Raw genomic sequence first — 27,467 nt, 5'->3', positions numbered from 1 at the left:
CCTCTAGAGAATAATGAATTCTGTTGTGCACACACAATTGTTCAATAACGACAGTTAATATTAACTATTGGCCTCTTTCTTGCTCAGAAATCTCATCTGTCCTTATATCCAAACAAGGCCAAGAATCACTTCTTATTTTTTATAGTAGTCCGGTTATTCCAAACACAATTTATTTATAACAGCTATAAAATTATCTTTATATAATTAACTGATCTGTTTATACAGATTTAGTTTGTGGTGCTAAAATGGTAGCATTTAAAAATGACAAACAATTCCTCTTATACAAATTAAAATATTTATTAGTTGATTGATTTAAATGTTCTAGGGCATTGTCATGGAAAGGATTAGCAAACATGTTTTAATTTCGTAGCTGTAAAATTTATCGGTGGAACTGGAGGTACCAAAAGTAAGATCCAACTTCGCTGAAGACTGAATAAAATTTTCTGATTAGGACATGTTACAGTTTTTGCAAATCCAGATTAAATTTCTTCTTAGGCTGTTTTAGGCCTCATAACAGTCACTCAATGACCACTGCCTCTTGACTGTGAAGTTAAAAAACTTGGAGAGTTTTGGTTCAACAGGCCATTATAGCTTTCACAAACCCCAAAGCTAAGGATGTCATCACAAAGATCCTAAAGCAAACAGCAGAGATTCCCCTGCTTTGTTGCCATCGGCTCATGTGATAGTCTCACCAAAGTGTTTCCAAATGCCCTGATTTACAGCTCTTTTGTTTTAACTATACAGCAATAGTAATTCACAATAACTCGATTTCTCTAATATTATGACATATAAAAATATCAATTTATTAATCTATGAAATGTAGAAACTGTTTTTTTCTTATAAATTTGTATTTGCCAATGAAATCAACATGTTGACTTAAAATATGCTGAAACTTAAACTCCATAAAACCATTTCCACATTAGAACAGGCTATTTGGGAAAATTGTCCACTCAGGATGTTGTCATTCATACTTGGCTCATACAAGTCCTCTCTTGTTCTAGTTGACAGCAGGGTTCTTCGTTGACATTGCAGAAATTAACCTGCACACAGAAGTACTAGGGACTGTTATGTGCTGTCAGTGTTCCAAAAATAAATACTTAAACTGTCTAACAAATTTAAAAGAAACCAAGTACTATTTCAGTAATAAAATATTCGTTACTGAAGCCCCAAATTTAAGGACAGATATGATTCTTGGAAAGTTGTTTAAATTTGTGAAACACAAACAATGTAAAAAATTCAACATTTTGAGGTAGTAGCCATTAGGTAAACACACATTTCAATCAGAAAAAAAAAGTTTTTACATGGGGGAACATTAAAACAATCTTTTTTGAATGCCTTTGAATTTGATACATTTAACAATGTATCTGGACATATACAGACATATTAAATAATGTATCTGGACATATTTTATGAAATTACATGCCGACCTTCTTTTTCATACACCTGCCTTTAGTGCGCTTCAGATTTCACAGAACTTGGGAAAGTCTTGGCTTTCACTCACAGATAGCCTGGGAGAACACAGAGGTCATCCTGTCCATCTCTTGCTGTCTTATACACAAACGAAATTTGTGCATGTGTATATGAATGATCTCATTTTTATTTTAATTCTATTCTTGGTAGAAAAAGAAACAAAAGTTTTATCAGCTTCTTAAAGTAGTTTGTGTTCTGGATGAAAACACTCATTTTCCCAGAAAACATTAAGATTTTAAAGGTGAAGAGAGAAATGTTTCAGTAGATGTAACCTCAATGTCAAGTTGGATGTGCTGGGAGACAGATTAGTCATCGCCTTGCTCAGAGAAAGCTTTAGGGTTGTCTTTCATGTTAAGTGTTGCCTTTCTCTCCTTGCTCAAGTATTTGTCTCCACAAATAGATAAGAGGTGTTTGATACCAGCATTGTATTTAACACTTCCTTCTGTCTAACTACAACTGCATCTTCTGCATGAGTCTTAAATACAAGCTGATTAACTAAAGGACTAGAAAATTTAAATCTATAAAGCATCATTTTCAAGATTCAGTCACTTTTCCTAGATTTCACAACTAAGTGACATGCAGTAATTTATATATTGAATATGTATTTTGATACTTTAGGTTTATTTTATTTTAATTAATGGCATGTGTGTGTGTGTGTGTGTGTGTGTGTGTGTATTTTCATGTGGGTACAGAGAACAGCTGGCCTGAACACCAGAGGTTTAGGGTTGTGAACTGGTTGATATGGATGTTGGAACCTGAATCAGGTATTCTGGGAGAGTACTATGTCCTCAGAACCACTGAACCACATCTCTGCTCCTGTTACTTACTGAATACTTTATAAAAAGAAAGCCAAACACCAGTGATTCAGTATAATTTTATAATCTCGATAAATTCATTTAAAAATATTAAAAACTAGAAAATTAGTCTCACTTTTCATAATAGATGACAGCTACAAAGTAATTGCAATAAAACCAGAACAATGTTACTAAGCTTTTATTACATGACTTTTGTCTATCAGACAAGTTGATTTTGTTATTGCTCTTTTAAAAAGTAGATTAGCAAACTAAAAAATAGGGTTGAATACCAATTACAGGCAACTGAGAGTTTTACCAAATGTGATTAGATATAAAGAAAGTAATTTAAAACTGTAAAACTTTCAAAATATGTTGTTTAATGTCCTTTAATATTATGTCTCTGTGAAATTTCAAGTTGTTCCCTCAGAATGACTTCAAAAGATTTAGGTCAAATAAAGACTGTCTTAATAGGACACAAATATTAGAGACAATGCTTTTTTTCTTATTTTCAATGTACTTTGAGTTGCATAACAGAAATTCCCAAATGATTATTTACTCCAAAGCTGAAATGTGAAAAAGAAGTTTAAAATGTTTAAGAATGTATATCCAAAAAGTTCTGTCTTGTTTCTTCAATAACTCTTAATTATCCCACATCTCAAAATCATTTGAAAACCCAGATTTTGACTTCCTTTGATTGGTTAAGACATAATTAATGTTTTTTTTTCAGCATTTGTATTTTTATAAAGACTTCCAAATAATTTTAGCATGCAAGATTAAATAAGAATTGTCTAAATTCTGTTTGGATTTTGATTGTGGCGGGAGTGGCATTATGTCATCTTGGATGCCATAGTGAGCATATATAAAGAAATTCATATTATTTCTTCCTTGAGGCAATTCTTGATAGGGTATATAATCACACCCCCCTCTTCATTAGATTTTATGTCTTGTATTACTTCTATTGTGAAAACTGACCTCTGATTTCCAGCAAGAAGAGAACAAGTCATGCAGAATCTGAGGATGTACTACTGCTAAACTGCTAGAATTCTTGCTTAGCTTGAAGAACACCTTAGATTTGATCCCCAGCACAATTATCAAGAAAATAATACTGTTATCAGTTTTCTAAACAAGGACATTGATTTTTTTAATAAATAAATGGTTAAGTAAAACCATGTCTATTTACTAATTGTATACTGACATTTCTTTATAATTATACTTAATACTAACACTCTATTTCTGTCTTATGAGTATCATGGTCAAAAATTTGTTGCTTGTGGTCTTAATTTTGTGCTGTTGGTACCTAGAAGCTATTCCTAGTGTGTGCCATGTACCTCATTTGCATATCCACATACAGGAGTGGTTGGTAGTTCATGATATTACTGGCTTACAGACAATAGAGTGTAACAGAGGCAGTTCATCTACACATTAGCTTTAATTATTTATAAAAACCTTAATGGAAAATTAACATGAGTTTTTTCTTACTAGTTTTACAAACAGCACATACTCTTTTTGATCCATTCGATTTTTATAACAATATTAATTGGAAATCATAGCAAATACCAAGGACTTAGATGATTTTGAAAGACGCTACTGAGTTTCATGGGAGTCTAATTTTCTTATGTCTAACTTTGTTGGTTAAATTGGGTTACATTAAGCTGTCTTTGTTTTGTGAAATAAACTGTAAATAAGAAGATAAGACATCAATAGAGATAGATGGAATATTGCACAATGATATAAAAATATGTCTTTACCAAGCAACTCTGAAAAGAAAATATTATCACAAACCCAGGAAACATCTTCATCTATTTACCAGTCTTTGTCTTCTCTCCCATGCCCCCAATTAACTGCCATCCTCACTTTATCACCAGAGGGGCTTTATCCTGACATTAAAGAGTATATCACATTTTCATGTATATGTTTCTATGTGCTGCATGTTTTGTTTAGATTTTTATTTTTCAGATTTATTTTGTTGCATTTAATAACAGTTTGTTAACTTCATTGAGACCGAGCATTGATTGCATGAAGATGCTTTATTTTATCTACCAATTCCGCTGTCCTTTTGAGTTACACTCATTTCTATTGATCAACACTGTAATGGGTCTAAGAATGTCGTTGTGCATGTCTTTTAGATGATTGGTAGACAGTATTATAGAATATACAGATGCCCATGACACACAGTTAATAGCAAAATATTTTTTCTAAAGGTGTATGAAAGCAAAAGTCATTCCATGACATCACACAACTTTTGAGAAATGTTAAAGTGAAATAATAGCAAACCATGACAAGAAGTTTGTCCCAAAGAAGATGGCTCATGGCAGTAATCTTAGAACACAACCTGATTGCTCTTTCTCTGCAGAAACTCTGCTCTCAGCGAGTATTGCAGTTGCCTTCATGTTTTGCTTCATCACCTAGTGCATTTCAATCTTCTTTTTATATCAGTGAAGGACACTCTTTGTGGGAAGCTAATTCTAACCATAATTTTATTGAGGGTAAATAATCAAACTAAAATTCTATGGCATAATTCACCGTCTAGCTAAAGATACTGACTTTCAGTACGCCCTTCTCCTTGATACTTTCTACGAACTTTGGAAAGAAGTATTCTCTCATTTTAAAGCAAATTTTGTAATTGTTAATCTCTCTGATGAATTTAAACAAGAAAGCAGGAAAATGAAGAGATGTCAGTGACTAGTGACAAAATTATTAAAGCAAGTGTTTGTTTTGACAGTATGCAAGACAGTAAGAAGAGACAAACAGAAAGCGTCTGATTTTGTGTTGCTATTGTTTTTATTTTTTGAAACAAGTTTAATTATGTAAGCTACATTGTCTAGAATTCTTACAAAGTCTGGACTGGCTTCACACTCATGGAATCTTCCTGCACGGATTCCTGAGTGCTGGGAATACTAGCATCAACAATCATGCTCAGCCTGAACCTGTGGGGTTTTTTGTTGTTGTTTTGTATTTTTGTTTTTTAATTCTCATTTTAAAAATTGTGTCAGCACACACTGAAGTCCACCCTACCTGTCATAATTATTTATGTTCCTGTTTTCCAAGCTAATTTGGAGATTCTGACAACAGTAGTCAAGATTAACTTCAGCTAATGAAACAATTTGTGATGGATTGTTAATAAATATTTTTACATTTTATGCACTGAAATATATGTCTGATATTTGATTCAGTCAAAGTATTACACTTAACAGATATAAACCTAATTGAACAAAATGAACTATTTGTGAGCTACGAAAGTCATTCCAAGCTAGGCAATCTGCTCTCGGAATGATCTGTATGCATGCACAATTAATACCCATTCACTGGACTCCTTAGACGTTACTCAGTAAGTCAGTTACATATTCTTCCAGGAAAGGGAGCCATGTAAAAGTTACTGAAGACTCTACAATCATAATTATCATTGTCAGAAAACAATATATCCTTCAGAACTCTCAGTCTAGAAAGCAGGATGGGGTCCCAGATGGCACTATACTGTAACGATTCTCCCGATTCCACACATGCACCAGTATCTATGTGCATCTATTCTACGTTCTCACGAGCCTTCTAGAAAGCCTCCCTTTTCAGATACAGCCTTTGGAAGGAGCAAGATCATAGTGCTGTATTGCTTCTGTGAGTGTGTTGCTTTCCTAACCCAACCCAACTCCAAGTGGGGCAGCTGATCACATCCATTATCTTTAACTGCAAGCTTTGCTGTTATTTCTCAGTATGGATTATAAAATCATTTTTGTCTACAATGTCAAGCTTACGAAATTTGACTGTTATTAACTTAATAAGGTGCCTTATTATTCAATAGTCTCAGTTACAAACTCATTTATCCCCCAAGGAAAATGAATTGGAATCGTTGTTTAATGTACATAATGTTTTTGTTGTCTCTTTGATGACTACACATAGAGCAGCAATTCTCAACCTGTGGGTCACAACCTCTTTGGGGGTTGAAAGACCCTTTCCACAGAGGTCATCTAAGATTTGGGGAAAGCACAGATTATTTATGTTACAATTTGTAAGGGTAGCAAAGTTTCAGTTCTGAAGTAACAATGAAAATAATTTTATGGCTTGGGGTCCCCACATCATGAAGAACTGTATTAAAGGGTCACAGCATTAGACAATTGGAGAACCACTGACATTTATTCCTAGACTAACAAGATGGCTCAGTGGATCACTTAATTTTTCAATTCAGATCTCAAGAGCCTGCATAAAGCCAGATGTGCTAGTGCATGACTCAGATAGTTCTCCATCCCTGAAGATAAAATTAAGAGAGCAAAACCTCCAGTGTACAAGAATTTGTTAATAGAAATGATTCAAAGGTATCACTTCTCCGATATATACGACCTGAGGGAGATATACTGACATGTAAAATACTGTTTATGTGAATCATTGTGTCTGCAAAAGAAACTTGCAACCAGTACCAACATAGCAGTAGTGCAACTGATTTTTAAACCACACTGGCATTTTAAAAGTATGTCAAGCATAAAAATAAATGTTTTTTAATTATTTTATTCAACTATCTTACCTATGCGAGGGAAATAGAAACATAGATTGTATTTTGAGGAAGTGAGTATCGATGGATTTATAGACATCTAAATGAAGCAAGAGAGGCTTTTTAATTTGTCCAACTGTTTTCTCTTCTATGTTGGAAGTGTATAATAAAGAGTCTCCTATTTAACCTGGAGCTTTAGTAAATCTATTAGAATATGACATAGATGAAAATATAAACTCAAGGCCGGGCGGTGGTGGCGCACGCCTTTAATCCCAGCACTCGGGAGGCAGAAGCAGGTGGATCTCTGTGAGTTCGAGACCAGCCTGGTCTACAGAGCTAGTTCCAGGACAGGCTCCAAAGCCACAGAAAAACCCTGTCTCGAAAAACCAAAAAAAAAAAAAAAAAAAAAAAAAAAAAAAAAAAAGAAAATATAAACTCAATAAATACTAATTAATTTTTCCAAACAACCCACAAATGTACTAAAATCAAGTATTTTAATCGTTTATGTAATTGTACTTTTTTTCTTACAAGCCCTGCTTTTTCCTAAATAGCTCATTATCAGTTTGAAGAAGAGTTAATGTTTATAGTTATGGCTTAGTTAGAACCACATGTTAATGTGTAAAGACAGAAACAAAATGAATACTATGATTTACAACACAGAAGTTCAAATGACTAAGGCAGACTGGGAACATGAATTTATCTAAAATATCACATTCGGCTTTTTATTATTTTATTTTTTAATAAGAAAACAAACTATCTTGTTTTTTCATTTTACATACCAATTCCAGTTCCCACTCCCTCACCTCCTCCCACTCCCTCCACCTTTCCTCCCTACCTTACCGGTACCCTATCCACTTCTCAGAGAGGGTAAGGCACATTGCTTTGGCAAAGGTCCAAGGCCCTCCCTACTATATCTAGGCTGAGCAAGGTATCCATCCAAAAAAATGGGTTCCCCAAAAGTCAGTACAATCAATAGGGATATTTTGATTGAGGGAGCCATTATGGGGATAGCAAGAAATCTGACATTAGAGAAATGTTCAGGAGTCTACAGGGATAACCCCAGCTAAGACCCTAAGCAATAGAGGAGAGGGTGCCTGAATTGGCCTTGTGATGTACTCAGGTTGATGATTATCCTAAATGTCTCCATAGAACTTTCATCCAGTACCTGATGGAAACAGAGGCAGAAACCTGCAGCGCAGCACTGGGTTGAGCTCCCAAAGTTCAGTTGAAGAGTGGGAGGAGTGAGAATATGAGCAAGGAGATCAAGACCATGATAGTGATCGGGACACCCACTGACACGGTTTACCTGAGCTAATGGAAGCTCACCAACTCCAAACAGACAGGGAAGGAACAAGCATAGGCCCAAACTAGACCCTCTGAATGTGGATGATAGATGTGTGGCTGGAAATTTATTAAAGAGTCTGACTTATAGCCGGGCGGTGGTGGCCCATGCCTTTAATCCCAGCACTCGGGAGGCAGAGGCAGGCGGATCTCTGGGAGTTCGAGGCAGCCTGGTCTACAAGAGCTAGTTCCAGGACAGGCTCCAAAGCTACAGAGAAACCCTGTCTCGAAAAACCAAAAAAAAAAAAAAAAAAAAAAAAAAAAAAAAAAAAAAAAAAGAGTCTGACTTATGACTATAGATGGATCTTAGAGTTCAGCTTCCTAGAAAATCCCCTGAGAATCTTTAGACTATCAGTCCAGAACTCTTGACCAGATGACCTGTGACAACCTCTGTAAGTTTTGCAGAAATGAGAAGACTGAAGATTTGTGGATACAACTCCTCTGATGTTTTCATTCAAGTGAATTTTAAAAATTATGATCAATTAACTTAAGAAAAATTTTGATTGTATTTCCTTTCCTCCATAAGGTATTTTTTAAGATACTTCAAAAAATAATAACTCTAAATCCTCCCCAGGGGATGCTGACTGGTTCCTGAACTCAGATTTTCAAGTTTGTGTGCTTTCAAGCAAACCATAGTAGATAGATTGTCTTAAATCATGATCCATCTGTTTGTACACAGGCGTGCCCACAGTTCCACATTTGTTGGTCAGACACCATCATCCTTACAAAGCCCCTTGTAAATACAGACGTCCTACCTCTGAAGACCAAAGGAAACAGCCTGCCATGAATGAGGGAAGACTTTTTCCTCTTATTTATTTTTTTTAGACAAATCTGGAAATGATCCCAGATCATGCATCATCCCCTTTAATTTAGATTTCAGCTGGGAGAGCTGTGGAGAAACTAAACCTCGTTTATTTATAATATAGGGGCTCATTATTTTTCCTCCTGGAAAGCATCTGTTTTTAGTTCTTCTGAAGTAATGTTAGGTAAATGCCTTGAAACAGCTCTATGGATTCATGCTTTAGTTACACATTTGGAGTCATTCTGTTAAACCAACAATGGTCACCTCACCATAATAATTATGGACCTAGATGCTAAATAAATATACAGTGTAATATGAGTATGGATAATCCCCCATGCTTAAAAATTAAAAGTTGTGGTTTTCTAAGTTTGAGTAAATTTTTCCAGGCAATAAAGTTAGAATTAATATAGAAGATAAACCAGATTTACCTGTCTCCTAAATATATGTTTCTTATTTCTTTTTTTGTATTTTAACTTCTCTCAGTGTCTATGTGGGCATTGTGAAGTGTGGAAATAAAAATACCACTCATGTATTCATTTTTAATAATCAGATTTTTGTTTCAGCAGTTGGTAGGGAAGTGATGAAATTGAGAAAGTCATTAGTTAAGTTTGGTATCTTTCCTTCTAAGCAATCCTATTTTATTTCTACATTTAATAAAGTTTTGATTTTAGTTGCTAGACAAGAAAACGTAATTGCACTACTGTGCCTGGAATATTTATTAGCATGAGAATTTCCATAAAAAATTAAATCACCTAATCATCATCTTCTTATATTAAAGAAAATGGAATCCCTATGGCTGACAGGGAAGCAGGGAGTGAAAGGAAAGACACACACACACACACACACACACACGAGTTAAAAGATTTAAAAGGCACTTACACTTTTGCATGGATTATTATGGTAATGAAATACTATCATGATTACTTTTAAGGGACTAACGATATTCTTTTCTTCATGAAATAAATAAATTGAAGTTTCTTGTTAGAAAGCCTCCCCCCAAACACAATAGTAAGATCTGGGTCATAGGATTAGAGTTCATTTAGGCAGTGCTTAGCAGTGCTTTGGTGAAATGAGGAATTGAGCCCCTAGAGGCAAGTTCCTAGCAGAGAACTTGTCTAGGTTGCTTTCTTTGGAGAGGTGTTGAAACACTGCCAGTCTACCCTATCCAGTCCAGGCACTCTGGAAGCAATGCTCATCTGGAGCTCCTATGCTCATTAACACACAAAATGTAAAACAATGTCTTTGAAGATGTTTGTCCATATACTTTATTATTTTTGTAAATTTTTGGTCGAGAATTTTAGACATAAATATACTCTAGTTATATACTTTCCATATTTCCAAAAAATTATTGTTTGAGAATTTTATATATGGATGCTATAATATGTGATGATATACACCCAACATTCCCACTTTTTACTCACCCTGGGACCCCCACATACACATACATTCCCGAGAGGAGTCTAGTTCTGAGGGTGTAAACAATCTTCAGGAAACAGCTTGGCAATTTATGAAAATAATATCAGTAGAGCCTCTAACTTCCCCAACAATGGGTCTTGATCCAGGATTATAGTATTAGGCATGGATATACCCCTGGAGAAAGATAACTCAAATTCTAAGAAATCATGTAGTTACCCCATAAGAGTAACTAGTCAGCACAGGTGCATTCTTGAATGACAGATCCGGCAGTATGCGGCACTGAGTGACAGGTAAGGCCCGTGATTTCTTTTCTCCTTAGCAGACTGCGTAGCCCTTTCTGGCACAATAAAAGCTAGCCAACAGGTGGGATTTTTCCAGTTTGTTTGAGATTGATTTCTCTAAGTTTTATGGGCAAAATGTGTGGTATCTTTAGCCATAAGGGTCTATATCATATGGTTATGGTAGATAACCAAGATAGCTTTTGTTGTTTTTGAGACCTCTGAGATGTCCTTAACTAGTAACTTGTAAGCAAGTATTCCATGCATTATACTATGATTTTCATTTAATAACATGTGTCTTTGGTGAGACGCATTGTCTACTCAGTCAAAAAGATCATGTGAACTACATGCACACTAGTTTACTGACTAGTTAATTCCTATAAGGCTTTTCATACTTACTTAATATTTGATATTATTCCCGAAAGCTATAAAAAACAATATTATGTCCTTGCTTCCTAAGATAATCTAACTAGTTAATGATCCTCTTAAAACATCACCTTCTATCTTCTTTGCAACTGACGTTAACAACTCAGTCACTATTCTCCTACCATTTTGGACATCTTCATATTATTGATCGTCTATTTTCTGTCTATCCATTGATATGTATATACACATGTGCTATGTTATATTCCTATGTATAAATATACATCTATTTAAACTTATTTACTACTGCATCTACATTGTGTAAGTAATTTATATGATTGAAGAAATGTGAAAAAATACATGTCTCAGCATGTACAGGCTTTGTCACCCAGCCTCGTGACCCTAGCTTGACCCCAGGAACCACATAGTAGAAGGAGAGACAGAGTACCATGGGTTGTTTTCTGACCTTCTCATAAACAATGACTTCCACGGATGTGCCATGGCACACTTTCTTACTCCCGAATAAATAACTCCAAATACATAAATGTAATAAAAACTTTCTAAAATCTATATATATACCATCAGGGCAAAGTTGCAATCTGGTACCAAATGATATCCATTCTCTGACATAATTAGGAAAAATAAGCTAAAACCAAGAGTTTGGGGGTCAATCTTTATTTGTTAACTTTTCACAATCCCCAGATTTCTTGCAGTACTGATGAAAGTGAAAGATGAGGGTTTGGCCAGAACTTATTATTTATCTAGACCTGGAAAAATACAGTAATTTTGCATGTGGGAGGGGAGGAGCTAGAACTTAGAGCAGAGGAAGATATAAATCACAGAGTTCAATTCATCTTCCTAATTCATTTCTCCCTTCTTTGTCAATTATGAGGAATTTTCCATCTGGTTTCAGCACATAATACTGACTGACAGTATATCCTGAGACTATTTGATCAGTCAAAACAACTAATTTTATTCATATGAATACAGTACATCCAGCCCCGTTAATATTGCTGTGACAAATGATGAATTAAAGCCTGCAACTACATTTTTCTTCGTGGTACAGTTTTCTTAACAAGGAAAGATAAATGAACGACTCTAGCCTTCAGTGCAAGAAATTGGAGAAAATACACATCATGTAGCCTGGGGGACAAGAAGGCAGTCAGCCTGAACTCTTCCTAAGTGGCTCAGGTCAAGGAGAAGGGACCTGACTGAGGACTGTGCGAGTGAATCTAATAATCACTCCCTTAGTTTCCTTAATAAATTGGTGTAAATTAACTTTTTGAAGAAGCAAGAAGGAGACAGTATTGCTGAATCATTAGGCTGCCTTACAATAATTTAAATATCACATTCACATTTTCTTTTTAAAAAGGTCTTTAATGAGGCTGGGCACATGGGTGAGAAGAACAGCAAACATTGAAAGGCAAAAATAAGACATAACACATGTCTTATTCATAGACAGGAGGGCAAAGATCTCCGGAAAACTGTAAGAAACATTGTAATACATTTTAATCTCTATCTGCACAGTATAATTGGTTAGATTAACCATCAGGTAAACTTTTTGCAGTTTCCCTACATTCCCGCAATCCTGCCTCATTCCTCCTTTCCTCTGGCTGGTTTGTGATAGAAATCAACTCGGATGTAATCTATGTGTTTAGTGACTAATATTTTTCTTTCCTTAGCTTCACTAGCCAAAAATCAGATGATGACTATGAAGATTACACTTCTAATAAAACATGGGTGTTGACTCCAAAGGTTCCTGAGGGTGATGTCACTGTCATCTTAAACAACCTACTGGAAGGTTATGACAACAAACTCCGGCCTGACATAGGAGGTATGAAGATGCTTTGGGTTCTGTGCTGGAGAGGGGACCCACCAGGCCTAGTTACTTAATTCGAAAAACATATCATTATATTCCAAAAGCCAGAAAGTTTAAAATTATAATCCTACAATTTTCAATATAGAGAAAGGGTATATAAATAGCATTTAAACCTGGTGGTAGCAACGGTGAAGCTTTACAAGTGCTAGATATTTTTCTAGATATTACAAAGGTTTTTGTTTTTAAAAAGTTGCTGCTATTGTTGCATCACAACTCCTGATGAAATAACACCAGAGAGAAAAGAAATCAAAATGAAGAATAGCAGAGAAGGTATTGGGAAGACACAACTATGTAATACCCAGCTAAAATTTCAGAGACACTAGCAATAAGCAGTATTTGGCATCATAGTGGGGGATGGACTAACCTATGCCTAGTCAAACTGGATCAGATAGTCTCTCATTCTATTCCAGAATCAGGGTGTGAACTGTGAAAATCCTTTTCATGGTAATAGAAAAGAAAAAGAGAGATGGTTAAACATGTTTGGGCTTAGAATTGTCATTCACTTTTGTAAAGATAGTATATGTACAAGTAAGATCCACCACCCCCAAAGTCAAGAGACAACAAACTAACCTCCTTCACAGGAAGTGAAAGGTTTGGATGTCACCACTAACGAAGAATTCCATCTGCCACAGAGAGTTTGGGCATGGTACTTTCAAGGAAAATGAATAAGATGAGATAAAAATGCTTGAATTAAAGCCCAGAAGGACCTCGTGTATCTTCTGCCAATTAAATTTTAAATCGATATAGATCACATTCATTTGATTGTGAGCATTACACCACCTATTTTAATATTAGTTCTGTCTAACAGATTGCTGTGTAATTGGCTTGCTGCCAGTTGCCTTCTTCAATCTAAGCAGTCACAGCAACCCAGTAGGTCATTAGTGAAGATCTCCATTTGATGTGGGTTGGAGATGTTTGAGGGCAAAGTGGTGGTCAAAGTATCGACAAGAGCAATGTCACATTATTGCTGTTTGTGTCTACTTTGAACTTTTAATACATAGTTCCCATGCCACTTAGTAATCGTGTTTCTGTAGACATCAATCAAGTGGGGTGAGGAGGCACAAACAGTTTCTAGAGCTCAGAGGGAAAAAAAAATGATAAAATTCAGGATATCTGAGAGAATGCTATAGAAAAGTAAACAGAAAGAAGATTTTTTATTCTTCACTTTTGTATTCTCTAACAAGGAAAAACCAAAAACTACTATACTTGCTTTTTGAAACAACATCCTTAAAAAGAGATATTTCTTTGAAAAAAAAATCATTATGAAAAGATAAGATATTGACTAATACTGAATTAGTCCTGTGTAAATCATTTCTAAAGCAGCTAAGTAAAATAAACATAGTTTTATTTCTGGTTAAAAAACAAACAAAGAAAGAATTATATTCCTCTAATTTTCCTTGCAGTGAAACCGACATTAATTCACACGGATATGTATGTGAACAGCATTGGCCCAGTGAATGCTATCAATATGGTGAGTTTTAAAATATAATTTGTTTTTAGCTAAGAAATAATGAGGAATTTTTTAAAAATGGAATCAAAAGTTTGCAAAGGAAAGATAAACTTAAAGACTGATTTTTTCATGTTAATTGAAGCAGTTAAAAATTTAAGGATTTTTATCATAAAACTCAAACATGGTTAGAAATGAAATCAATGAGTGTAATTTTGATTTAATGTTGATCCAGCAATCACTGTAAACCTGTCAATTGCTACCTACAGCAAAATATGAAACTCTTTCATGATTTAGAAGACTGATGATATAGAAATAATATTTTGCTTCAATTTATAAATATTTTCCAGAGCAAATATTCATACTTATAATATTTTCAGCCCAAATCTGAAGTGAAATACTGTATTAATTAGTTAAAAATAATTATTAAAATTGGTTTCTCGCTCTTAAAAATTAACCTTCAAGCCCTAAACTAAACTGTGAGTAACGTATAGGACATACGCAGTGTACTGTTTGTTGTGTGCCACGGTGAGACACAGATACAGAGCAGTATGGAAGCAGCGAGAGAAGTGTACCCTCATGTTGCATATGGTCCTGAAAAAAAAAATGCTTCCCCTGGTGCCTCGAGTTTTTCAGCTTAAAATGGAGTATAGGCTACTGGACACTTAAGAGGCTTTCTGTGTCTTCTGTATTCTAAGAACTATAAGTTGATTTTTGTCTGTCCTACTTTTCCTATTTCAAATCAATTTGATTGAAATAAAGATATAAAGTAATACAAGAATCAGGAATGATTATTTGGAACCATGAGGATAGTACATTATTTATGATATTGTTTATTATTATAAGACTCGATTCTTTGGATTATTGATTTAAAGTGGGATATAAGTCAGCTGACAAGTGAAAAGCATTTAATAAGAAGACTGACCCAGAGTAAAAAATGCTGAAGAGTCACATACATACAGACACACAAATACACAGACACACATAGACAGACATAGACACAGACACAGACACACACACACACACACAGAAAGAGAGAGACATACACATACACAAAACACATACACAAACACACAGAGAAACAAACAGAAATGCACACATACACACTAGGGGTTGGCTATTTGGCCAGAAATCAAAACTTAATGAAACTGATGTCAAACCCAGATATGGTAGTGATCTCGTCAGGAAAGATGTTAATTCCTTTTGAGCTATTCAAAACCCAAACAACACTGCCTCATCTGGCAATATTCATGGGACTGAGAAACACAAACACTCTAAATCCTCTGTTCTTTTTAAAACAGGAATATACAATTGATATATTTTTTGCCCAAACCTGGTATGACAGACGTCTGAAATTTAACAGTACCATTAAAGTTCTCCGGTTGAACAGCAATATGGTGGGGAAAATCTGGATTCCAGACACTTTCTTCAGGAACTCCAAAAAGGCTGATGCTCATTGGATCACCACTCCCAACAGGATGCTGAGAATTTGGAATGATGGTCGAGTTCTCTATACCTTAAGGTATTTGGGGGGTGGGGGGTGGGGAAGGGGTGTTTGTAGGAAATAAAAGAACAAAATCAACCCTATGCTTTTAGGAAGGAAGGATGGATGGAAAGAAAGGGAAGCATGTGGCTCTTTGCTTTCTGTCTTGTCATATGAACTCAGGTAACTGTGAAATTTCTATGTACAGAAGATATTGGAAGGACTTGGTTCTAGAATACATATCAAACTTCTTTTCTACATAAGAAGCATGACATTTCTCTTGTTACATTTTCTATTTCAATGAATTAAGCAAGCAAAGATATAAATTATTAGAAAAGGTGGAGCTCCCACTTTCTGTGATGTGTGTACATCTTCTTACCTCCCACCAACTTACTTCCCATTCTTTAATGGAAGTATAGAAGTACTATAGCTAGTACTTCTTAGCTGTCAGGTAAGGATCTTACCCACATGTTTGTTAGAAGTGAAAAGAGTGATGGGTACAATATTAGCTGCAGGGCATAATACATAAGTATTTCAGACATAAAATTATTTGTATATTAGCAGAAATTTAAAAAGCACACTTCTAGGTTTTGGCATGTAAAAGGTATCAGTAAAATATATGTCTTATAATTCTTAATACTGAATATATGAACCATACTATTTTAAAATTGCCTGAAACTTTACCATTTAGATTAGTTACTGAGAAAAATGGCTCCAACTGCAAAAGTAAGCCATTGTGTCGATTTTAAAATCATTGAAAACTTATTAAATTACTGATAAGGTAATGATTAGAAAAAGAAATGTGAAAATCAAAGTCTGTATTATACATCAGAGCTCAAACTGGCTTTTGAAATATGCAATCATTCACCCTATCTCAGGTCTTATCATTTTATAATGTTGTAGTCATTTTTTAGTTCTATTAATTTGAGGAAGCACTATACTGGTTAATTGTGGAAGCATCCTAAAAGTGTCAGTTATGGTCTGCTTAAGACTGGAGACAATGTACGTACATAGAGAAAGAAAGATGATTTTAGCTCAGTTTCTTATCTGAACTAAAAGTGTCTGTATACGTATGTGCATGTGTATAGGTCTATATATTTCTGAGTCTGTATTTATATCTGCAATCTATCTGCATTATGTTTAATTTGTAATAATTAAACTTTAATTTTGAGAGATAACTCTAATAAAGAATCAAATTTAATTAAAATCTCATTTATTAATAAAGCCAAGCTTTTCTTTGAAAAAAATCACAAGAAGAAAATTATTAAATCCTCCCTGCTATGAAAAGTGGTAAGCCTAAGTCCAAGTCCTGTGACTTGTCCTTGGTCATGTGACCTTGAGGAGGTTCAAATACCACAGAACACTAACAGTGCATTCTTAGGAAATAGTTCACTTAGTCCATGCTTTATACACAATTAAAGATGCACAGAAAAGCCATTAATTGCTTTATTACACTACAAAAATTTAAATGTGCAGAATTAAAAGTTATGTCTACTGGAAATTCTTTAAAATTAAACTTTTATAAAATAATAGTTTTATCACTTAAGCAGTGGCATTGTAGGTTATAAGAAATCTAGCTCACAGATGTGACTATTTTGAAAACTACAAACCATCACTGTTACAGTGTAACTTTTTCCCTTGCATCTGCAAAGGAGGTCAGAACATCTGGGCTCTTTCAGATTTAGACTCCTGGAGTCTCAGTCCAGGGCGTGAAACTCCGAATTCTTTAGGCTTTAATTCTGTACAAAATGGAATTCGATGGCTAAGGCTTTCCCAATTTCTCAATGTATGTGCATTTAGCATCTCCTTTATGTGTTTAGATAACCCCCTTCTATATAGCATTCTATTTGATGGCTTCATGGTATTCTGTTGTAAAAATGCACACAAGTCCATTGCACCACAGAGGCATTTTAAAACCCACCTATGGCAATTTAAAGACAGCAAGTTCTTGCCAACAGAAGGCTTTGTGTTAATTAGCTGATAAGATCAGAGAACTGCCAGAATTCATGTTGATGCAAACAGTAAATGTGCTTAAGTTCTGAAAACAGTTTGTTCTCTTAAACAAGTTAAATATATTCACAGAGAAATCTCCAGTGTGTCCAATTAATTTGTAAAAATAAATAAGATAAAACACAAAACAAGGAATCACATATTTTCAATAAATTGAGTTGAGCCAAAGTAGATGGTTCTGTTGCTATATGAAAATTTTCACTTAGAAATAATTTTTTAACCTGGAATTTAGAATTTTTTTTCCACTGAGGATCACGTTGTATGATAGGTGTGTTAGTTTGTTCTACAAAGGATGCCGGTGTACAGTTTAGAAAGTATGCTGGTGGTATTCTCTGTTGTCTTTCTACGTAGGCTGACAATTGATGCTGAGTGCCAGCTGCAGTTGCACAATTTCCCGATGGACGAACACTCCTGCCCCCTGGAGTTCTCCAGTTGTAAGCAGTGCTCTCTTATATTGTACCCTGTCACCTGTAGTCATTCCGATAACCTCATCAATTAACATAGAAGTTGCATAGTGGCCGTGGGCTATGTTATTGATTTTGAAATCTTTTTAATTGTAATTCCAAATTATGCCAATTAAGAAAAGCTCTGCAGTAGAATTCACTGAGTGGGAAATTTTAGAAAGTAGATAATGGATTCCCAGAGTCACTATTGAGAGGACTTTAAGACCAGGTCTGAACTCAATAGAAAAGGCACACCCATTGAGTCTATACCTCCACTTCCCTTATTCAATGGACTCAGAAGAGTTTTGTTTTTTGTTTTTGTTTTTAACATACTCTTAGGCAAGATGTGCCCCACATTAACACTGTTCTGTTAGTATAATATGTGTTAAAATGCATGGCATGTCAACACAATAAAAGCATGACTTATTGTTATTAACTTTATTGGATAATATAAGTTACCAAGAAGAGCTTTGACAATCCTACCATCCATTAAGCGTTAACACTTCTGCACAGATATTTGAAACCAAACAGGCATCAGTTTTCTAAATGGTTTCCTATTTGTTAATCATTCACGTTACATTCTCCTTCTCTGTTTTGTTTTTCATTTGACAGTTGGACATAATTAGTTACATGAAAATTATTTATGGATTTTGAAGGATACATTTTTATCAACATAATTTCTCTGCGAGGGAGTCAGGGGAACTCCTAAGATAAATAAAGTCATAGCCATAGTTAGTTTTAAAAGACCAATCGTATGAGAAGCAATCCTCAGTTAAGTCACCAATTCCAAGGATATAAATGTGCACAATATAAATTTAGAAAGCATCCCATTATATATCTGATTTCATGCTTATCTATTTGAGTAAAATGTGTTCAGTTATAAAGTTGACATCCCCCTCACTGTTAGAGAGAATAGCCTTACCGTCTGTTACTGTCTGTCCAAGTAGAACTGCTATTCTTTTGAGTTAGTTGAAACTAAAAACAGAAAATAATTGTGCCATGAACTTGCAATTAATGATTGTCCTCTGAACACACGCACACAATGTAATGTCGCTTACTACTGGAAGAAAATCAGTCACCACTCCACTCCCCACAGTGTTCTTTTGGGGTACCATGTTTTTCCCATCCTCAGTGTTGCTACAAATGTACCCACCTTATTTGTAGATGTCATCTATCTGCTCTCTTTTACAAAAGTAAACAAAGATTCAGCCAAAATTAAAATAAAGCAAAGACTATTTTATTAAAATGAAAAGCATACTTTATAGTCATGGATTATATAATTTAATATTATTAATATATGAATAGTTGAAGTAATGTTCATTTCTATTTATTTATTTATTTATTTATTAAAGATTTCTGCCTCCTCCCCGCCACCGCCTCCCATCCACCCCCAGCAGCCCGAAGAGTAGTCAGGGTTACCTGCCTTGTGGGAAGTCCAAGGATCTCCCACCTCCTTCCAGATCTAGTAAGGTGAGCATCCAGCCTAGGCTCCCCCAAAGCCAATACGTGCAGTAGGATCAAAACCCAGTGCCATTGTTCTTGACTTCTCAGCAGCCCTCATTGTCCGCTATGTTCAGCGAGTCCGGTTTTACCCCATGCTTTTTTTTTAGACCCAGTCCAGCTGGCCTTGGTTCGTTCCCGATAGAACATCCCCATTGTCTCAGTGTGTGGGTGCACCCCTCGCGGTCCTGAGTTCCTTGCTCGTGCTCTCTCTCCTTCTGCTCCTCATTTGGGCCTTGGGATTTAAGTTCGGTGCTCCAATGTGGATCTCTGTCTCTGTCTCCTTTCATTGCCTGATGAAAGTTAATATCCTGGAGGATAACTATATATGCTTTTCTTTGGGTTCACCTTCTTATTTAGCTTCTCTAGGATCACGAATTATAGGCTCAATGTCCTTTATTTCTTACTTATTCATTCATGGACCCATTCATTTGGGGCCATATGAGAAAGTGAAACTAGGACCTTGTTCCATGCTCCACAACATTCTACCATTGAGTTTTATTAGTTCTCTTGGTTTTAATTAAGTTCATATTTTACTGAGACAAGGACAGTATGGTACACAGTTGTTGTGATATGAAATAGTTTTATATTAGCCTAGAATCAAGTATAATAAAGGTCTATTTGTTAGAGGGTAAACTCACAGAAAGAGAAGTGACCCTCAATCCTCTGCATGATCTGCGAACTAGAACCAAATCCAGCAGTCAAAACCCACCCCTTCCCTCTGCACACACTTTTTCATCTGCATTTATAGTACATGAGTCCAGTCCCAAAGTCAGCTAGTATCTTAAAGACTATTGGATAAAAGAGTTCCCACAGCACACAGCTAATTCATGATAATGTTGTCCACTCAGGAAATGTTTACTGTCCATCAGTTCTTTAATAGAGGAATTATGATAATTACTGTTAAGAATTATTTTACAAAACAGTTAAGAAAATTTCTATGATACCTATGGAAATTATACACAAAGTCACTATTTTGCCCTGATTGCCAGTGTAATACTATTTTTTGTAAAGATCTTCTATTCCTCTATGCTCATTTGTGTATACCCATTGGCATTACTACATACTAGCTTCAAATTGCAGTATCTATCTTAAAATTGAATCCAAACTGCATCCTAATACCATCCTGTATTTCCTCTTCTCCTTGCTCTCTGCCACACACTAACCATGTAATCCTAGCAATCAGATGAACAACTTGATATAATAATGTCATGCTATTAGGAATTAGAGAAATACCTTTATTGCACCTTTTTCATTGTTTCTTGTGTCTATATGAGTCTCAAAATCTTGACCTATTGGCAAGACTTCACTATGAAACACTAACTAGAGAAACTAAATAAGAAGGTGAACCCAAAGAAAAACATATAGGCATCCTCCTGAATATTAACCTTCATCAGGTGATCAAAGGAGAGAGAGGCAGAGACCCACATTGGAGCACCGGACTGAAATCTCAAGGTCCAAATGAGGAGCAGAAGGAGAGAGAGCACGAGCAAGGAACTCAGGACCGCGAGGAGTGCACCCACACACTGAGACAATGGGGATGTTCTATTGGGAACTCACCAAGGCCAGCTGGTCTGGGTCTGAAAAAGCATGGGATAAAACCGGACTGACTGAACATAGTGGACAATGAGGACTATTGAGAACTCAAGAACAATGGCAATGGGTTTTTGATCCTACTGCACGTACTGGCTTGGTGGGAGCCTAGGCAGTTTGGATGCTCACCTTACTAGACCTGGATGGAGGTGGGTGGTCCTTGGACTTCCCACAGGGCAACCCTGATTGCTCTTCAGGCTGATGAGGGAGGGGGACTTGTTTGGGGGGAGGGGGAGGGAAATGGGAGGCAGTGGCGTGGAGGAGGCAGAAATCTTTTAAATAAATAAATAAAAAACATTTTTAATCTTTATTTTATACTGGACATTTTTGTATTATCTCAGGTGATATAAAGTACAGATATAATATTTAGAACATCATTTATTTTTTACATTCTACGCAATTAAAAGTGATTTTTCAAAGGCAATTTTGATTTTTTACTTTCACTCTTTTCCAGCAGGATGTGTTAAGAATTTTGTTAAGTTTTCACAGAGCAGTACCTTTCAGTTCAGGGTCCTTATATGACTTGCAGTGCTGTCTCCCTTAGAATCTGCAACTTGTTCAAAGAATGTAGTTGCTACCTGTGGCCCTCTGCTGTTGCATTTAATGTGAGTGTTCTCATCTCATGGTAGATGGCTATCCACGTGAAGAAATTGTTTATCAGTGGAAGCGTAGTTCTGTTGAAGTGGGTGACACACGATCTTGGAGGCTCTACCAGTTTTCATTTGTTGGATTGAGGAACACCACTGAAGTAGTGAAGACAACTTCTGGTAAGCTGCCCTTGAGAAGAATTTTAAGAGATGCATGTACTTTGCAAAGCTTTTTGATGCATATCTCTATATAATATTTAGGAAGACCATGAGGCATATTGATTTCTTGGTATTTTATTAACACCGATGAATATACATGTAACTGATCAATTTAAAGCAAATTGAATTTGAAATAGTCTAGTACTTTATTTACTAACTTTATAAAATTAATTGCAATTATTTGTGAAAAGAAAATGTTTATTAAGTGCAAATTAATTTATTCCTTTTAGGGAGTATGTTTCTTAGTATATTGAAATGGAAATATTTTCAATAACCACAAAAGTAAATGAAGTAGACGTTTTAATATTTTAAAAATACTTTTGTGAAGTCTTTGAGACTTAACATACTCAATCTCTTCAAATCCCACCCTTACTGCACTTTCACCCCTTCTCACCCAACTTTGTGATTACTATTTTTTTCTTCCTTTTGTACCTAGTTTTTGTTGCACAATTAATGTTGGAATTGTGGTCTCGTCTAGTGTATAAAGTTATAGTCTATCAGAGGTACCATCATAAGACAAGCAAACAAAACCAAAACTCCAAAATCCTCCTCTACCAGAGGTTATCAAATTTTAATAGCTCCTCAGTTAAAGAATTATGTATTTATCTCTCACTCTCTATGTTGGGATTTCTCTGGCTGGAGCTTGCAGTGTCCTTATGCATGTTGTCACTGTTACAGTTGTTGTGAGTTCATGTGTGCATCTGGATTACTGTGTCTGGAAATCACTGTTCGGTTTAATTATTTTATACTGCCTTCATAACTGGTTAAGATAACATGCTTTGCATTTTGTATAGACCCGTTTTGTCACAAGTGCATCAGGCATTGTCTATAGATACTGTGACATTATCTGAAATTCTTCTGGGACCAATTTTCCCAATTGCTTCATATGTATTAAAAGAACTACTCACTGAGAGTATGTGTATATGATATATACATATATGTACATATTATATATAAAATGATACTGGCATTAGAGAGCTGTCAATCATAAATGTAGCTAAAACTGCATTTTGTTAAGTACACATAGCCATGGCATTAAGTTATTAAGAGAGGCTAAAAGTCAATATGTTTTATATAAAGTATCATGACTTTTAATGGCAGTGTGGTCTGAACAAGAAAAATTATCATACACTCATGTTTGAATATTTGGTCCCCAGTTAGTTGAAGTATTTAGGAAGGATTGGAAGGTGTGGACTTGCTGAAGGAAGTATGTGCTGGCTAGTTTTATGTCAACATGACACAAGCTGAAGCTATCTGAGAGGAGGAAATCTAAATTGAGAAAATGCTTCAATAAGATTGGGCTATAAGCAAGATCACAGGACATTTTCTTAATAAGTGATAGATTTTGGAGGGCCCAGCATAATATGGCTTTTACCATCCCTAGGCTAGTGATCCTGTGAGCTATACAAAAGTCTGCTAAACGAGCTACGGAGAGTAGGCCAGTAAGGATGACTCTTCCAGACTGTCCATCCCTGCCTTTAAGTTACAGCCTGGTTTGATTTCTTGCCTCTGCTTCCCTCAAGGGACTTTGATTCAGGATATGCCAGCGAAATTCTTCCTCAACTTGTTTTTGGTCATGGTGTTTTGCCACAATAGTAACCCTAGTCAAAACAAAGTGTATCATTGTGGGTAGACTGTCAGATTTCAAAAGCCTACAGCACTGCAGTTAGCTCTGCCTTGTGACTGTGTGTCAATATTCAAACTCCCAGTGACTGTACCGGCACCCTGCCTGAGTGCTTGCTCTCACACTCCCCATGACGATGGTCCATGGACTCATCTTCTAACACTGTAAGCTCCCAATAAATTCTTCTATAAATATGTGCTGGTCATAGTGTTTTTGCACAGTAATATAAAAGTAACTAATATAAATGCTATGATTTATTTTTTCAAAACTCTCTGTGGGAGCAAATTTGACATATTTTGAAAGGAGGAACATTTCCTATGTGTAGTCTGTTTGAACTCTGAAAAGTCGAATGTGGTCTCTGTGTAGAGTATTCAATGCTATTACATCAATTTAAATATGTCCCAATTTCAGACACCAACATTATGTTCTCACCATGCTATCAATTATTTTAAGGAAAGACTTTGAATTATATATCTAAGTGTCAATCAGATTTCCTATAGTTCCTTTTTGCAAAATTCATAGGACATGATTTTTGTATTGAGTTATTTGGAAGGTACTGTTTCTGTTACTCAGAGATGAAAAAAACCAGGAACTAAGTGAAACTGAAATTTCAAAATCAGCCTTCAGCGTACCATTCTCCAAACTACAGAAGCATCTGACCCTTGCATGTCTTTCATCACTGACACATTTATTCTAAAGATTCTTTTGTTTTGGAAAAGCAAGCAAAGAGGCTGAAACAGTGCTTGAGTGTGTGGAGAAAGGTGGCCTTCTGTTCCTTCACTTGCAGGGATCCTGATTATCATGTACTAGAACATCTTTTTTTCCATTTGGTCCAAGCTGAAAAACAAATCTCAAGACTACCTTTGAACTAAAACTTCTCATATATAAAAGTAATATAAAAATATTCTCCAGTGGTTATCTCTTCCAGAAAGAGAAACTGGGATTAAGTTCTGCTGGATAGTCACATTTTTATTTTTGTACCAACACCCTAAAACAGCAGCCACAAACTCATGACTAGCACGCGTTTAGTTTACTCATTTTGTTTCAGCAAGATGTTCAGCACAAATAGCAGAAGAAAAAGGCTGATGTGCATCATAAATTCCTAGTATAGGTGCCCCCCGCCCATGTAACTTGGAGACTGCCTAAGGGCATTTGTTAAGACAAATATACAGAAGAGACTCCAATTACTTTAAATGTGGTAAGAATTAGCAAAGTCCCATGATAAGGAAGTCACCGTGAAGCTAGAGGGAGGGTGAATGCTAGAGTTGTTACAATAACTTCTCTTCATGAAACTCAACTTCATGTGGAGTTTGGGGTGGGGGGGGCAAGGTTTAACAGTCACCGTTTCATTCTACTGCTTGCTCTTCTTTGAAAAATGTGTGCTTCCTGTGCATTTCTATTTGAATGGCCTCATTGAAAATACAGCCTGAGTTGAAAACTAGCATCAGTACCAACAGAGCACCTTGATGCTTGTGACGATATTCTGATTGGTGGTGGTACACACCTTTAATCCCAGCACTCTGGAGGCAGAGACAGGTGGATCTCTGTGAGTTTGAGGCCAGATAGGTCTACAAAGTGAGTTCCAGGACAAGTTCCAAAGCTACACAGAGAGACCCTGTCTCGAAAAAAAAATCTAGAAAATTCAGTATAAAAGAACTAGTGGGAGGTGCGGCAAGACTCAAGAGAGCAGTTAGACAGGTGTAGAGCAAGCAAGGTGGAACAGAAAGCATCATGAACCTGATGATTTGAGAGCGTAGTCAAAAGCAGCTAGAAGACCAGTGCATTCTCTGCAATTTTGGTTAGAGGAGAAAGTTTATTGAATAATTAGGAGAAAAGTGTCATATCAAAGCTAGAATGTTCCAGGTTCATATCAAGCTAACATCACAAATGCCTAGCGTGTTCCCATAGCTGATGACACAAAGTTGCTGGAGATGAGTGTTGTGTATGACTCTAATGATGTTGCTCATTTATAGAATGTGGGGAAGCTGTGTGGGAAGACAAGGCACAGTGACTCCTGGTTCATCGTGGTTGAAGCTGGAGCCCTTTTCTCTGTGTTACTTTTCTTTAAATTAAATAAATTCCTGAACAAGCTAAATGAACATTTTTTAAATTAGCAAAAGTAACTTGTCAGAAGCAGTTAGTATGAACAGGAATTACTATGAAGTATGATAAACTATGTTAATATTATATGTATGTAGGTATGTGCATTTATGCTTCCAAAACTGAGTATGTTGAAGGGGAAGGCAGAATGTACCACAGCTAGCACTGAAGCTTATACGGCTCCTTTTTATAAACAAGATACAGAAGTTTGTATAGGAAAGAATTCCCCCCTAGTTAAGCCATTGCCTCTTCATAGTCCTCGAATTTACCTCCCAAGTCATCTTATTTACTATCAGTACCTCTGTGCCTTCCCTTGAGGGGAATATTTTCCAGGTGGTAAATTAGTGTAGCACTTAGTGCCTTCAGTTCAGTCACTTTATCATCCCGAGGCCTGATCTAACAATCCTCTGTCCAAACCCCATCTCTTCCTGACGGTTCATTATCTGGCAACAGCACCACCATGGCCCCTGTGAGCCAGGCATGAACACTCAGAGTCATGTCTCTGCCTCCCACACCTAATGAATCATGAAGGCTCCTGTGCCTCTGAAATCTCTTGTGTAACTGCCCTCCTTTCTGTTGCCATTGCCACTGTCCTAGTTCACAAATTTGTCTGTTCTTATCTGGACAATGTCTGCAGCTTATTAAGGCATGTCCCTGCTGCCAGCCGCTCTCCTCCAAGGTGTGTGCCTTGTAAATTAAATGGAAAGCAGCAGAACTTCTTGAACGCTACCAACATGCACCTGCATTCTCTCTGTGTGCAAACAGCTTATAGCAGTTCCCCGAATTGCAAAATTAACTACAATGACCAACAATGCTGATATCACAGTCAATGACTTTGAGGATTTATTTGTGAGGATTGCATCCACTTATAGGGCATACATTTAATAGGCCTGCTCCCAAACACATGCTTTTCCTTACTTATCACACTATTTTGTTCCCCTGTTGGTGGTATGAGACCCCACTAGACAAAGCCCAGCATATGTCAAGAATGAAGTAAATTCAATCAAACTGACACTATTATTTCTAGTATTTAAGAAACCAGCCTCCTCATGCCACTTTCAGCATTGTTTTCTGGAGTTTGTCAGCTTATCACAAAACTCACCTGAAAATGTATGCCTAAAATGATATTGCTTGTCCTATGTTCACATTCGATCCTAATTCCCTTTCTATCTAATATAACTTTTTAATTCACAAACAGTTTCTCAGAAAACACATTTCATTTATTTGCTTAGTGTGTGTGTGTGTGTGTGCGCATGGGCCACAGTGTGGCAATTAAAACCCAGAGGAGTTGGTTCTCTCTTTTTCACCATGTAGGTCCTGAAGATCAGACTCTTATAATACTGAACATTATCTCACAGGCCCCACCCACAACATCTTATTTCTAAGACTCTCAGTTTTTAAACAAATGCCTGATTCTCCTTCACACTTTTACTGGTGGTTACACCAAAGCAGCCTTGAACCTTCAGTGCCAGTGTGCACCCTTAGGTCCTGACCACTTAATTTCCAAACTAGCTTCACCTCTTAGTATTCATGTAATTTTTTTCTTAGAAATTCTTCAACACATCACCATTGCCATGGAATTGCCGTAGGCATGAAATTGGGTGTTCTAGTTAACATTAAAACACAAGGAGCAAAAAC

At 36.0% G+C, this 27,467-nt stretch overlaps 1 protein-coding gene across 2 annotated transcripts in view; it reads left to right on the top strand.

Annotated features, from left to right (window-relative positions):
• Positions 1-27,467, top strand: part of Gabrg2 (gamma-aminobutyric acid type A receptor subunit gamma2) — an 84,654-nt gene that overhangs the window by 13,508 nt on the left and 43,679 nt on the right. For both annotated transcript variants that reach the window (XM_057775280.1, XM_057775282.1), the window contains exons 2-6: positions 12,627-12,778; positions 14,227-14,294; positions 15,572-15,792; positions 18,115-18,197; positions 21,929-22,066. In XM_057775280.1, coding sequence (XP_057631263.1) covers positions 12,627-12,778; positions 14,227-14,294; positions 15,572-15,792; positions 18,115-18,197; positions 21,929-22,066 — 662 coding nt within the window. The remainder of the gene's footprint in view (positions 1-12,626; positions 12,779-14,226; positions 14,295-15,571; positions 15,793-18,114; positions 18,198-21,928; positions 22,067-27,467) is intronic.

This window comes from Chionomys nivalis, chromosome 7 (assembly GCF_950005125.1).
Source record: "Chionomys nivalis chromosome 7, mChiNiv1.1, whole genome shotgun sequence".
NCBI classification, from domain to species: Eukaryota; Metazoa; Chordata; class Mammalia; order Rodentia; family Cricetidae; genus Chionomys; species Chionomys nivalis.
This window is presented reverse-complemented; position numbering and strand designations above follow the sequence as displayed.